Source organism: Cryptomeria japonica, chromosome 4, assembly GCF_030272615.1.
Source record: "Cryptomeria japonica chromosome 4, Sugi_1.0, whole genome shotgun sequence".
Classification (NCBI taxonomy): Eukaryota; Viridiplantae; Streptophyta; class Pinopsida; order Cupressales; family Cupressaceae; genus Cryptomeria; species Cryptomeria japonica.
The window spans coordinates 368,340,057-368,355,220 of record NC_081408.1 but is presented as its reverse complement, the minus strand read 5'-3'; the positions used below and the strand labels follow the sequence as shown (position 1 = coordinate 368,355,220).

At 37.3% G+C, this 15,164-nt stretch overlaps 1 protein-coding gene across 6 annotated transcripts in view; it reads right to left on the bottom strand.

Moving 5' to 3' along the window:
- Nucleotides 1-423: 423 nt before the first annotated feature.
- The window catches only part of LOC131047154 (mediator of RNA polymerase II transcription subunit 13), a 171,810-nt gene continuing 157,069 nt past the window's right edge, over nucleotides 424-15,164 (bottom strand). For all 6 annotated transcript variants that reach the window (XM_057981012.2, XM_057981031.2, XM_057981024.2 and 3 more), the window contains 4 exons: nucleotides 4,340-4,632; nucleotides 2,193-3,300; nucleotides 1,688-2,065; nucleotides 424-1,385 (listed from right to left, as the gene is read on the bottom strand). In XM_057981012.2, the coding sequence (XP_057836995.2) occupies nucleotides 745-1,385; nucleotides 1,688-2,065; nucleotides 2,193-3,300; nucleotides 4,340-4,632 (2,420 nt within the window). In that variant the 3' untranslated portion in view covers nucleotides 424-744. The remainder of the gene's footprint in view (nucleotides 1,386-1,687; nucleotides 2,066-2,192; nucleotides 3,301-4,339; nucleotides 4,633-15,164) is intronic.

The window sequence follows — 15,164 nt, the reverse complement described above, 5'->3', positions numbered from 1 at the left end:
ATACTATATTCATTCAAGGTTATTATTGAGCGAAGGCATTTGCAGGTAAACCAATTAACAAGTTCTGTACATTTCCACGCATTGCCAAATGACAATCAGATAGATGATTAAGATGGAGATTCATCTAATAGTTTGAGAAATTAAATGCCATCAGCAAGGTTTGATATAGCTTTTCTTGCTTTTTTGATAATGCAAGAATAGTTTCTCTGTAGTTAAAAATATATATGGTTCCAAACCCCATCAACTTTTAGAGTACAACTGGCCTTTGAAAATTTTTAGCAACCTTAGTTTTTAGAGTTTTCTGAGAAAGGGCATTAGCCACACTTACAATTACAACTTGGGTTATTTGAGGGATTACTAAGTTGATACAAATTAGTAGAAAAAAAAAATTGACTTTGCTTGGAGAGAACTGTACCCTAGAACTCGAATGCAATTTGGAACTTATGTTTATTACATAAAACTTGGTACAGACCCTCCAATATATAAACTCAACAAATAATAGCATTACCTGATCATGTGTACAATCAGCTAAAGTTGTTGGAGTTAAGTCATTAATTATACATAATACACTTGCATTCTCAATACATTTGAAGCTGTCACGGATCTTAAAGAATTTCTGTTCTGTGAACTTCACAACAAAGTCTGTTTCAATTCTACTCTTGAATTTGTAGAAATCAACAGAGAATGCAACAGAAAGACATCAGCATATAACTTTCAAAGTCGTACTGCATAAAGGATGCCCAATCACAAGACAGACTGCATTCTTTCTTGCATTCCTGAAAGCCCAAATTCTTTAGAAGCATAATGGATAAGTCTTCGCAGTCGCTGCACCATATCACAATGTAATGGTAAAGCAGTACGCCGGTCTAAGAATGCAGGACTGACTGATAACCATGAAAGTGCATGTAGTTCTGCTGCCACACACTCTAATGCCAAATGAGCCTCAACTTGATAGTCTTTGGCCTCTATAATTGGTATTCTACTTTGCTTACTTTTTCCAATAGCTTCAGCAGTTATAGGTACTTGCTGACTAGTTGGAATGGTATTTGTTCCTCCATAATAATCAACCAAGTTCACCATAAGGGTGGATGGCCATTCCTCTTTGGTGAAGCGCTGCATGGAATCTTTCCTGATGGATGGAGTTGTTTTGGATACTACAAAGCCAGTGGCAAAAGGGAATGCAAAACCTTTGCTATGCAATAAGTGCACCAGTGGTGGAGACTCGGATGTAAGACATGTTGGCAGTTGTAAGGGCATTGGAGGAAAAAATCGAAGGTTGTGTGAAGGAACAAACAAGTTTGACACAGTTGTTGATACATGTGGATTCACTGGATTTAACCCATCAATGGAGCCTGATATTCCTGAAGAAGCACCTTGATTTCCACCTGTGAGGAATCAGAAACCCAATTTAAGGTACATGTACATATAAATTTCTTCGTAGTCACACATACATATTCAGCAGATGCAAAAGCAAATAAATAATATTTAAGAAACATATGCTTAAATTTGCCAAGAACCATGAGTATTTAATAGAATTTGGTTAATAAATTAGAGGTAGAACAATCCGATTTACTTAATAAGAACTACCGATTACTTTCACACCTGCTTATGTCATACTGTTTAAAGATTACTTGAAAACAACTTTAACATAATTTAAGAGGAAAAGTGCACACAAACGAAAGAATACCTAGTGAAGTCGCCTCAACCTGGGAAAGTAGTTGGAGAGAGTGGTCTATGCACAATCCCACCAGACTAATATTTTGCACCCAATGAAAAGCACCCTTCGAGAATTCTTGTGAATGTCCAGAAATAACCTGTTTTCTTGTGTTGGGTTGCCCAACATTCCCTTTAATAAAATTAGATGTCTTTGAATGTGAACCATAAATAGAGGATGCTGTACTGGGTGAAGGTGGCAAAGTCCTGTCATGGATCATATTGATTTCCTGTGGCTGAATGGTGCTGCCACCACTACTTGCAGATGTGCCATCAGGGGCAAACCGACGTAGTTGCACAGGCCATTTTTTCATTTCATCTCCTCCTACTGCTGAAATTGCTTTTTGCCATTCTGCATTGATCAAAACTACAATGAGATTTGCTATAGTTTTAAAAAGATAGAAACACTGCAAGAAAACTGTCTTGAAAGTTGAAAGAACAGCATTATATAGGATACAGTCAAATGATAAGTAATGCACCTTGGCACTCAAGTTCATAGAAACATCCAATGCGTGCAATTACAAGACTCCTTGGTCTGCCACCTCCAACATCAGGAGCAACAGACAGTAATTGGCATCCTTGTTGCAGAACTTGAATAAAAAGACTTTCAAGGCCCTTTGTATCCTGCCTACTGCCAATGCCACCAAATGGAAATATATGGACATCGAGCAGTTCACCACGAGCATCTGTCCAGACACAAATAAGCCACTGCCAATCCTCAGTCCAGCCATAACAACAATGGAGACTTGGTGCTCTGTGATTTCCAGCCCGCAAACAGTCAGATTCTGATCCATCTATGACAATACTTGACCCAATATCTCCCAGCACACTAGCAGTTGAAGGCTGTGTACTACCACTGGCATCATCAGACAAAGTTCTCAATGAATCTGAGGTAGCAGTGCCAGTCACATGAAGAGAAACACCTTGACTCAAGGAACCAGGTTCTGACAATATAAATAAAGGTTCAAACAAGTAGCACACATCATTCTGCGAAATAGAATCTCCAGACCCACTTAAATCACATGTAGTTGACTCACTGTGCCTCGTTTGCCAGGAACTATCCCAAGCACCTGGTCGTAAGCATGATGTATCGAGTGCATTCTCTCTTGATAATGATGATGCTCCTGTAGCACGGTTAATACTGCAATCCTTCCAGAATCCTGTAACAGATGGGCTCATGTGCACAGCACCTGGTCGAGCCCTAAGTGATGGTGTAGCTGCTTGCAGTGTGTCACAAACAGGTGCATAGCGAGGAATCCGTCGAGCCTTATTATACACAGTAAAAGCTATTTCTTTAAGAGTGACTAACTCACTCACTGGAGGACAGGTAGCTTTGAGGATTGTTTCTGCTGTAAGGACTTGCAAAACAAGTTTTGGAACACTGAACCCAAATAGAGTGGGAACATTTAAATTCAATGTTTCATCTAGTGTAGTGGCACAGTGTAGAGATTTTCCAACATGACTGTAGGTTATCGATCTTCTCTCTTTGTCAGGATGGTTAACAATGGCTCCAAGGCACCTGCAAGCCTCAACTATTGTCTGAAGCATTGGACCTGGTTCGGCAAAGGGGCATATTACATATAGCACCTGAAAGAAATGAAAAAGCACATGAGTCACCGAAACTAAAAGCAAAAATGGCCATCCGTATGGCAAAGCACTAAAGGAAGAAAGAAAATACCACATATGGCCAAGAATAGGTCAAAGAGAAAAAGTATTATGAATACAAAACAAATTATCGGACAGATCCTAGTTGACTCGCAACAAATCCCAGACTGAAACTCAAAAAAGAATAACATGAACCAAGAATCTAAATTCTCTTTCTAATATTATTAACTCAATATTTATATGTTAGTATCATTCTCAGTTTGTATATTTTTGTATGCCTATAGGATTCTGAAAATCCTAATTTTGACACTTCCAAAAAAACTTGAATCTCGAAAAGAATGCCCCTCTTGCTGTCAACTCACATATTCGCCTGTTCCCAAACCCCATGCTTGTTGACATTGAAATGGTATTTATCAATAATGACAAACAGTCAATTTAAAAGAATTCCTTAAAATTCATATTGATTGTAGTCCGCCTAACATATCATCTCACTGGAGCTCAAAGGCATTCCTCATCAACTGGATATTGAATAGCATCTAAAGATTTGTCCAATATAATAGTAAACACTCATCCAACACAACAGGTCATTAACAGTAACCACTGCAAACACTGTAAATTGAGCACAAAAGAAAATTAAAATATAAAGCATTAGTAAAAAGACAAACCAAAAATTGGAATCATAAGGTAACTGGAAAAATTCAAAATCATGTTAAAGAGTCTTACATGCTAGATCAAAATCAACAAACAGACATACACACAAAAGAAGCTACAATGTAAACTATAAATGTGATTAAAAAACTCAAAATCAGGTCAGAATTTTACATGTTAGATCAAAATCAACACGCACACAAAAGAAAACTAAAATGCAAAGCATAAGGAAAACAGAAAACTGAAATTGAAAAAGGGATTGGAAAGCCTCAAAATCATGTCACAATTTTACATGCTAGATCAAAATCAACACATCCACATGCACACAAGCACACACATACACATAGAAAAGACAAAGGATCTTGATATTTACCGTGAAAGGACCATTATCCGTGTCTTTTTGAGTTCCCGGTGAATTTGCACCAATCGGGAAACTTTTGAGCACCTTTGCCAGAGACCTGCAGAAGCTGCTCACATCCCAACCTTTTTCCAGTGTCATTAAGTAGTCATTTATGGAACCAATAAAAGATAAATTGTTTACGGTCTTTTGAAACTGTGCTGGACATTCTACAGGCACAACACCTGATGAAGCCCATTTGCCAGAATTGAAGCGCTGCCCTTCAGTATTCACAGGATCATGACTCCCAAGCTTGCATGCCTCATACACTGGTAAAACACAATCCAAAAGTGTAGATAAGTTAAAGTAGCCAACCAAGGTAGTTTCAGAACATTTCAAAACATGTAGCTGACAATACCTTCTATGCGGCATAAAATTGATAAAATCCAAATTGAACAGAACCAATTTTGTGCCAAAAACTATTAGAACTGATTACCCAAGTACGGATGACTTCAAATTAATACTGGGAAAATTGCACATGAAAGCATGGATCCATTTCCTAAAACAATGAATATGGAATGATGGTACAAGTAAAATATTTTATATTTATCAATTGATAACAAGTTCCATCCAGCACAAGAGAACCTATTAGAACAAACAAAAAGGTGTAGGTATCAACATAGTTCGCAAACTCAAACTCAGAGAGTACTCAGTAAGCCCAAAATTTTTGACTTAGTAAATACTAAAAACTCATTAAAAACTGGGCAAAGACTTGGCAAAAACCAAGGTTTATTGGAGGGGCAAATGCAGGGTTTAATAGTTTTATAGAAAAATTGTTTGTGAAATACAAATTTTAACTCGCATTTTAACCTGCTTTGATGCATTTTAATTTTTAACCCACATTGGCATGTTTCAATCCTGCATCATGATTTTTTACCTCGGAATTGCATGAAACATGATGAGTTTTCATCTTAAATCCGGCAATTTTTCTTCTGCAGCTCATTTACAAAGACTCACGAGTTAAACTTGAGAGTACTCACCCAACTGAAAAATCCACAGGTACTTAGCAACTCAAAAGCATCCTCGTAGGGTTTTCTATCTATGGGTATCAAAAATGGTATCTTCAATTTACAGGTACTAAATCATGCAAGATATGCAAGAAACTCCAACTAACTAAGTGTTCTTGTTTTCAATGATGAGTTTCTTGTTTTTATTATAATTTGAAGAAGCTGTAGATAGATTCAGAAATGTAGACACTTGTGCTTGGAATGTTTCTGGTTCTCACCATGAGCAAGAATCTCCTATAAAAACAGTGATATGAAATTCTGATCTGATTTGATCGAAACAGTGTTTAGTAAACCTCCCAAACATCTAGATTCTAAACCCACAAGGGCATAGAAAATAAATGTCATCCTATAATATCTTGCAACCCAAATTGAAAAGACCTCAGATCCGCAAATCTCATCCAATACACAATGAAAGATCTTGAATGTAATATTCAAGCTTCCATACTGAATCTTCAAAGATCAAGGGGAACAATTCTTCATTCAAATCGGTACTTAATAAAGAATATTCTGCAAGACATATGGCAAGTGAAATATTTACATAATCGTGTGTTTGTGATTCTAGCCAGTCTACCAGAACCATATGAAAGCCTAGTGGAAACCTTTTGTCACCAAATGGGAACATTGTCACTGGCTGAAGTAGTAGCTTGTTTCGTAGAAAAATAAACAAGGATATGAATTGTTGTTGGAAACAAAAATATATTTTTGTTGACCAGGAATAAGAAATTCTGAAAAAGAGGTAATCAGAACAATGTACTAATGTAATATGCCACCTCCAAAGCATTATATCAGCTGTCTAAGGTAGTTAGTGTAAAATGCCACTGTAATGTTTTGTTAATCTGTTTGCATCTGTAACGTCCCCTACTAGGAGTATGCCTGTTTTCCATAATTAAACATACTTCATCATACTTATTATGCTTTAAATCAAATTGTTAAAACTAGAGAACCATTAGTATTCATAATACAATTGATAATTACTATATTTAAGCCCAATCCTTACTTCTTTCCTAATCATCAACCGTAACAGAGGATGAGGAATAACTATGTTGGGGTGCTAGAAAACCATTCTCCACAAGTGGGCCTAAGGGTTTTAGGAATACCCGTCCATACCACCTCTTGGGGCTCACCTACCTTGTAAGATATTAATACCGCCTTTCCCTAACAAATCCAACCAATATGAAATTAAGGATTAGGTCATTAATATACTAATTTCTCATGTATTATGAATGTATATATATGTATATATGTGAAATTAAGGATAGTTATCATATAAATCTTAATTCCCTATTATTAAGAAATGTAAATCTTGTTCACGTTGTTATATATATAAATATGTGTGTGTGTGTGTGTGTGTGTGTGTGTGTGTGAAATTACTTATATTTGCCTATTATTCTTAATAGAGTTCAAATAGGACATTATTGAAAATAAGCATATACTTCATAAGGCAAGATACAGCATACCAATCTGCTGTAACAAATAATGATTGTAAATAAGTCAATCTGCTGTAATTGATGACCTTGCTATGACCGAACTGAGTCTCTATACGATATCTTATATCAATCTGATCTGCTCCTTTGATGCTTATCCCATCATGGCTTTCCTCATTTCATAGGTGAATGTCTTCAAGGATGGAGACAACCTTCGGAAAGTAGATGTCCTTCTAGGAACGATCATACCTCTTCAAACTTCAATGATGGCCTTTCATCAATAAGCGCTTAACATAGGTTATTTCTTAATCGTGCATCTTAAAGATCTTTGATGTATAATGGAACAAGAGTATTGTTCGCTGCCACCACGTGATTTCTCTTGCTCATTGCCGACCTTACTATTTGATCATCCATGCCTCGAACAGAAAATTGTGAAGTGAAGTAAGATGATTTCTATGGCTCGTCATCGTCTGTTTGTGGTGGTATCATGACAGCCTGCCCTTCTCGAGATTGCTTGCCCTCAAGCAGTTTCAAATTCGGATGATTGAAGATCTCTTCTTCCTCTCACATAGCATCTTCCTTAGGTAGGCCCTTCCATTTGATCAAGAATTCGAGAATAGTCTTATTCCTCAATTGCTTTTCCCTCATATTGAGAACTTCTTCCAGTTCCAAGAATAGCTTACCCTTGTCGTCAAGCAGGGGTAACCCTACATATTGAGTAATTTTCTGTCCAAGGACCTTTTCAAGTCAGAATACGTGAAAAACATTGTGAATTCTACTCTTCTTGGGTAATTCCAATTCATAAGCTACCTCGCTTATCTTTCTTAGTAAGATTTGTAATGCCCCACCCTGGTGTGGGGCACTATGAACTGCCACTGAATTTTGTTCTAGAACTGATGTACTGATTTTGTGTGATTGTAGGATGTGTTTTGAGAATTTTTTTAATGCAAATGTATAAACCATCATACAATAAACATATACCACTTCTTTACCAACAATAATAATGATAACCCAACTTCAGATAAACTTTATTTACAAATGATAGGAGTCTGATTACAAAATAGTTCAGGTCTGATATGAAAATCAGACTGCAATAGGCAATGGGTAAACCTTATCAAATTAATGATTTGAGCATACAACATATAAAGACATACCCGTTTAGTAGCTCCTTGGTTCAGGTATAAATTATGATCACAAAATAACATATAGGAGCTGTTACAATGACTTTAATGGTTGCTTCCCTGGGACTGATTGTCTGATATGAGAAATGGATGCAACAGCACAATATCCTCTAGAAAAAGTCCTTTGAAACTTGATGAAGGCAGGCTCCAAACAGCTGCCTTGTAGGTCTGATTTCACCAAGCTAGCAGCCACATAGGATACTCAGAAATACTAAGTTGGCAGCCACTTAGATCACTCAGAAAATTTCTCGCAGCTCTTCCCAAACTGCCCTTTTTAACTCAAAAAACCTCTTAACCGGGTAGTCTGATCTAGGCACTCATGAAGTGCAAAAGAGCTGTCAAAAACTAGGCGACAGCGCCTAGAAATCTCCACTTTCCTATGGAGCTAGTACGACCTAGCTGAAACTGATTTTGTTGCTGATGGTGATCCTGCAACCCTCTAAAACTACTTAGAATCTGCTCCACACACTTGCAATGAAGAAACTCATATAAACTATACTAAACGGTAGCAGAAGTGTTTTTTTCAAGCTCCAAACATGCCCAAGAAGGGGTCAGCCTAGCAAGGAGGCACCTCACTCAACCATAACCAGCAAATACTTCTTCAAAACTGATTTTCTTTGTTGCACCGATGAGATCCCTGAAGTAGAATCTCCCTACACACCTTGAGATGATCTTCCACAACTGCAAGAGTGATGACTTTTGAAGGGTTTTGTCCACACAAGCTGCAACAAACCCTAGGGTTCAACCAAGCTCCTCTCAGGAGGCAATAGTGACATAATAACCAACATTAACTGGCAAAATGATTTCCAAGTTGCCTTTTTATCAAACTCCAATACTCTATGCCCTAATTAGGGTTTCTTTCCCAGGTGCCACTTTATGATTTTAATTAGAGTTTTATTCAATTTCTAATGTCTTTTATTATCTTTTCTTTCTCCTCAAAAGGGCACCCAATTTAAGTCACTACTTTTTTTATTATTTCCAACTCCACTTGGAGTGGTGTCCAAGGAAAGTGACTTCATTATAAAGTCATTTTCATAATTGTATAAATCTAGCTTTTAGAATCACCTTTTAATATAATTTGCAATATTACAAATAACCTCAAAATGCAGTAACTCCATTTTCTCTCTCCTAAGGCATCCATACTCTCTCTAAGATATTAGGTGACTTGTATCATAAAGTTCACTTTTGATGTCCATTGTTTAAGTTAAATATTAATTTAACTTAACAACCTTTTTGCAATATCATACATAATGTTTTTATACCTCCTAATTCACTCAATTACACTATTTGAACTCTGAGAGAATTAACCCAACATGGGTCCTCTATCCATCCTCTTAGTCTATGAGGACTTGGTGATAGACTAACACTGATTAGCTGATGCTGGCTAAGAAGAGAACATTACAATCCGTCCTCCCCAAGATTGCTTGCCCCCAAGCAATCACCTGTCTCAATTCTACATTAAGCTGAAACGTTCCCTCCAATACCTAGATCCCAAATTAGTTTAGTACCTCGGTATGTCTTCCCCTATACATCTCCTTCAAAGTTTTCCTGCTCCACTTTGATGAAAACATCACTATGCCTCGAATTGTGAAACAACGCATCATGATCCCATGAAATACTGTACCAAACATACCAATGCTAGGATCCCAAATCATCACACTGTCATATTCATCAAGCGTGAGAGGATCGAAATATCTCGAAGAGCTATTAGTATACAACTCTCCTACTCTGGATCATAGATGGCACGCTCGCAGAGAACTCGGCGAGTTTCAGAAACTCGCCGAGTTGTTGAGCTCTGTAAATTTTTATGACTTTAACTCGCAGCAAAAACTCGCCGAAAAATATAGGGGGAAACTGCACTGATGGAAGTAGGGAAAATTTAAACTCTGAGAATGATTAGGCTCCATATAACAACATAATTAGCATTGAAGAAATCTTGGTATTATACATTTTAGAGTTGAAAGTTTGAAACTATCAATATGTGATGAAATTTCAAATATTGCACGTTTGTAGATCTCCACCAAGATCTAGACCTATCTCTCTACCCCTCCTTTTCTCACCCTCGGAACTGGGAAGATCTCCACTGGGAAGAGGAAGAGGAATACTAAATAGTTTTAGCTAGAGCTGGGAAGAGGAAGTTGTAATTGTAATTTGTAATGATGTATTTACTTTTGGTTTTACAAAAACTATTTACTATTTTGCTTCCAGCCATCAGCATTCCTTATGAGGATGCGATTTTGTAGACACTTTGCATTTAAATATATCTAGAATCAGCTTGTTTCTTTTGTGTTATCATTTATTGACTCATTGGATGCATCTTCTCATTAAATTTTGCAAAAAAAAATGCATTTTTTATTAAAATTAAGCGTGTTTTTACGTTGCCGAGTTTTTCCCGAGTTTTTGCCGAGTTTTTTTCTCAGGGGCTTGGCGAGTCGAGCCGAGTCGCGAGTAGTTCAACTATGCTCTGGATGATCTCCCATGGACGTGAAAAACGATCATCCTAAGTGCATGATCAGTCATGCCAATCCACCAAATGATACTGTTATGAATCAGAACAGCATTTATCCAATTGAGAACCTTGCTCCAAATGAAGCAACAAGTGCCTCTAATGACAAGGGATGATAGGTGCTCATCAATGTGCGAACCTCCAACAGGGGGAAGATGATACAAACCTTCCCAATTCCACCAATTAGCTGCTGTCCCCAAATGATAATCTGAAATCTTTGTGATCAGTAGTACAGAACAGCTGTCTAACACCAATATGTGGGTCACAACCCAATGAATTAAGGTTGAAATGCTTCGTTTGATGTGTAAATCCTCGTGCCATGTTTCAAGGCTCAGCTGAAATGTACCTACTCCAAGTAAAAGGCACTCAACATGAATAACAATGATCACGCATACCTCATTCCCTGAAAATGGAACAGCTCCTTGCTCTGATAATGCATCATGAGGGAATAGTGTATTAGTGACTTCTCCAGGAGTGTCCCCATGATCACAAAAAGGATCCTCATCATAAGAGTGGTTTGTCAATGCACCAATTGACTTGTGCTCATTTTCATCTGCTGATATAAAATCAACTTGTGGCAAATCTGAAATTTCAATCTTAACCACATACTTGTCTATCCAGTCTTGAGTGTCTTTGTTGCAAAGTTCGGGGTTACGCTAATGTGATGACAAAGGACTGCTGATCATTTTCTGAAAATCAGATTTTCCTGCCCCTTCTGAGATTAGGACAGCATATTGTCCAGAGTTGTGAAGCAACTTATCAAACAGTCCAAAAGTATTTGGATTCCCAATCAAGACTGATTCATCCTTGACTTCTTCTATTTGTGTGTGGAAATCATTACCAGCTGATCAAAAACATGCAGACACAATCTTTTTTTGTTCCATCATAGTTTGCGTCTTTGTTAAGCTTTCCAAATGATATGTCTCATTAACATTAAGCCCAAAATCATTCGCACAACATGAATTTTCTGATTTATACCTTATTTCATGTCTACACAGTTCTGATTGCTCTATATGCTTGGCTGTCATAAGAGGCTTATTCATCAAATGTTCAACCTCTATAGTACCTTCCCTTCGAGGAAGTAGGGAACTATGATACCATTCCCTTTGATGTCTCGAATGATCCGTGTGTTTGACTTGTTCCTTGATTTTTTGAAGGTGTTGTCTTGCATGGCCAGCCAACAACTTAGTCTCCTTAGCTCTTCCCATCCATCCATTACATAAACTTTGGGTCCTTTTAACATCTTCTATGCCATGATGGATAATTTTAGACCTCTTGAGAAGTGGGTCTATATTAGAAGTATCATATATGACTCTTGAGAAGTGGGTCTATATTAGAAGTGGGTCTATATTAGAAGTATCATATATGACTCTTGAATCTTGAGAGCCCTCATTAGGAGACTCAATAACCTTTACATCTTCATGTTTTAAGACTCCCATCTCATGATTGCAAGGAGATATGTGACTGCTGTTGTAACTCAGAAAATTAGAATTTGTTTTATACCTTAGCGTAGAGTCATCGACACCCTTAAGCATCTCTCTTTTCATGTGAGGTTGACCATCAACAAGTGCTGATTCATAAGATATTTCCAACTGAAAGTCAAATGTATCATCCATCATAGATGTTGCCACATGGCTGCAAGTGAAGCCTTCAATAATTTCCAATGGTTTTTCCACATGATGCCTATCCAATTCATCTTCCATGATGACACCTCTTTCAAATTTTAAACCTTTATCATTAAATGCTGACTCATTAGGAGTATTTTCTGTTATGTCCTCTACCTCATGGCTGCAAATTACATTTTTGTTTTCATCTCTATGGAGCTCTTCCATCCCTTCGACTATTTGTGTGATTTCAATCAATCTAGCGTTATTTCGTTCTTCCATAGAAGTGGCTCTAACAGAAGATTGAATGTCTATCTGAGACAATGAAAAGTGTGCAAAACTCAATTGTAAACAAAGGTCATCAATTTCCTTATCCTTTGTTTCAACCATCTTGGTAGCTTGATCTTTGTCCTTGAGCAAGTGTAGGTAATCAGCCTTTATCATTTCAAATGCCTCTTTGATAGGTTGCAATTGTACATGAGAGATCCCACTTGTAAGTTGTTGTGGTCTGTTTTTACCACAAATTTTCTGCAAACTAAACATCGTCTAAATTTGGCCAATGCATGCATAATGGCCAACATTTCTTTATCATAGATAGAGTAAAAACTATTAGTGTTGGAAATAAGCCACACCCAGACCGACGATGGACTGGTCCAAGAGGGGCCAGTAGCTCAGTGGTAGAGCAGTCCAGCAACGTATGGAAGGTCCTAGGTTCGAGTCCTAGCTGATCCATGTCTTAACATGGTATCAAAGCTATAGGCTAGATCAACTTTCAGATTTCAGAATTCAGTTCTCCTTTATTTCCAGATTGTTGTCTCATTCACAGGTCAGGTCAATGGGGCTGAAAGTTGAAGATAGGCTTGATGGAAATCTCAATTTTGTTGCATGGAAGGTTCGAATCATGTTGGCTCTAGAGGAAGAAGATCTTCACTTCATAGAAGCGAAAGAGCTAACTGAACCTACGGATGCAGCTGAGCTAAAACAATTCAAAAAGGATGTTGTCAAGGCCAGAAAGCTTCTCATTGATTCGGTTAAAGACCACCTAGTCACCTCTATTGCCTCATTCACTACTGCAAGGGAAATGTTCAGTCACCTACAAGGTACCTATGAAATTAACAATCTCAGTAGGGCAATTACTTTAAGACAGCAACTACTTAATATCAAAATGTCAAAAGAAGATTCTGTTATTTCCTATTTTATGAGAATTTCAGAACTAAAGAATCAGCTAGGTTCAATTGGACATGACATGGAAGACAAGGACCTTGTCATGATTGCCCTAAATGGTTTACCACACTCATGGGAGTCTTTTATTCAAACCATAAGTGGTAGAACTGAGTTACCTACCCTTGATCGCCTTAAGAATGATTTCATTCAATAAGAGTCTCACCTTATCACAAGAGGGCAAACCAAAAGTCCTCATGTAGATGACCAACACATGCTTGCAGCCCAATGCAAGAAAGGTGGAAATTGGAAGAAGCATTATCCAAAGAAAAATAGAGAATTCAGACCACCTAGATCTCAGCACTCTTGGAAGAAACCAAGAGATATCTCTTGTGTTCGATGTTTCAAATGTGACAAATTTGGTCACTATGCTAAAGAATGTCAGAATGATCCTACTCAAAGAGAAGCCAACCTAAATGAAGTCTCAGAACAAAATGATGACTTCTTATTCATCTCTGCCCTGTCAAGCAGCATACCTATAGACAGTAATACATGGCTGATTGACAGTGGTGCTTCCAGACACATCACAAGCTACCGTGATCATCTTTCAGACTTGTAGAAAAGGATACCAGTCTTCACGTGGTAATTGGTGATGATGCTCGATATTCGGTAAGAGCTTCTGGCACTACTTTAAATTTAGACACTGGTATTTCACTTCACCTTAGTGACATCTTGTTTGTTCCTGGATTTAAAAGAAACTTAATTTCCATTTCTACTCTAGAAGATAAAGGTTATCAAATTGCATTTTCTGAGGGAAAAGTACTTGCTTGGCCTAAGAAATCTAGTTTTAAATCTGCTCGTGTAATTGGTAATAGATATGATAGTCTATATAAGCTCTCTACTAACCCTGTTCAAGCCCTCATTAATGAGGCTCCTGAATCCTGTGAGCTATGGCATAGAAGACTTGGACACTTACACTATCAAGCACTTCGCTTTCTTGAAAAGTTAGTCAAAGGTATGCCTAAACTCAGTCAAATTCATGATAATACTTGCAAAGGTTGTGTTATAGGTAAAAATGTTAAAAGTCCTTTTCATAAAAGTGAAAATAGAGCTAAAGATAAACTAAAACTTGTTCCCTCTGATTTATGTGGTCCTATGTCTATAGCATCTCCTAGTGGATTTCTTTATTACGTAATCTTCATAGATGATTTCTCTAGGAAAACTTGGATCTACTTCTTCGAATCTAAAGAATCTGATGAAGTCTTAAGTAAATTTAAAGAGTTTAAGGCATTAACTAAAAACTCCTTAGGTAAAATAATTAAATGCTTAAGATCTGACAATGGAGGTGAATACACCTTCGGTAGCTTTTATGATTTTTGTGTTGAGTCAGGAATTAAGGAGTTTTGTGTTCCATACAATCCTCAGCAAAACGGAGTTGCTGAAAGGAAGAATAGAACTATTGTTGACGCTGCAAAGGCTATGATTCATGATCAAGATTTGCAGACCTTTCTATGGGCTGAAGCTTCTAGAACAGTGACATATATTCAGAATAGATGTCCACACTATGTTCTAAAGAACATAACTCTTGAAGAAGCCTTCACAGGATCCAAACTAGACATCAGTCACCTTAGAATTTTTGAAAGTCGTGTTTATGTTCATGTGCCCAAGGAAAATCGAACCAAGTTGGAGCCCTCTGGGAAGAAAGGCATGCTAGTTGGATACAGTGAATCCTCCAAAGCATTCAGGATCTATATTCCTGGTCAAAGGTATGTTGAGGTAAGTAAGGATGTTACTTTTGAAGAAGATATTGCTTTTAAAAAATCAAAAGGTTCTTTTGTTATTAATGAAGCTAATGACAATCAAGATATGAATGTTGATTCTAACCTTGAGATTCAGAGGGAGCCTGTTGAACCTCCAC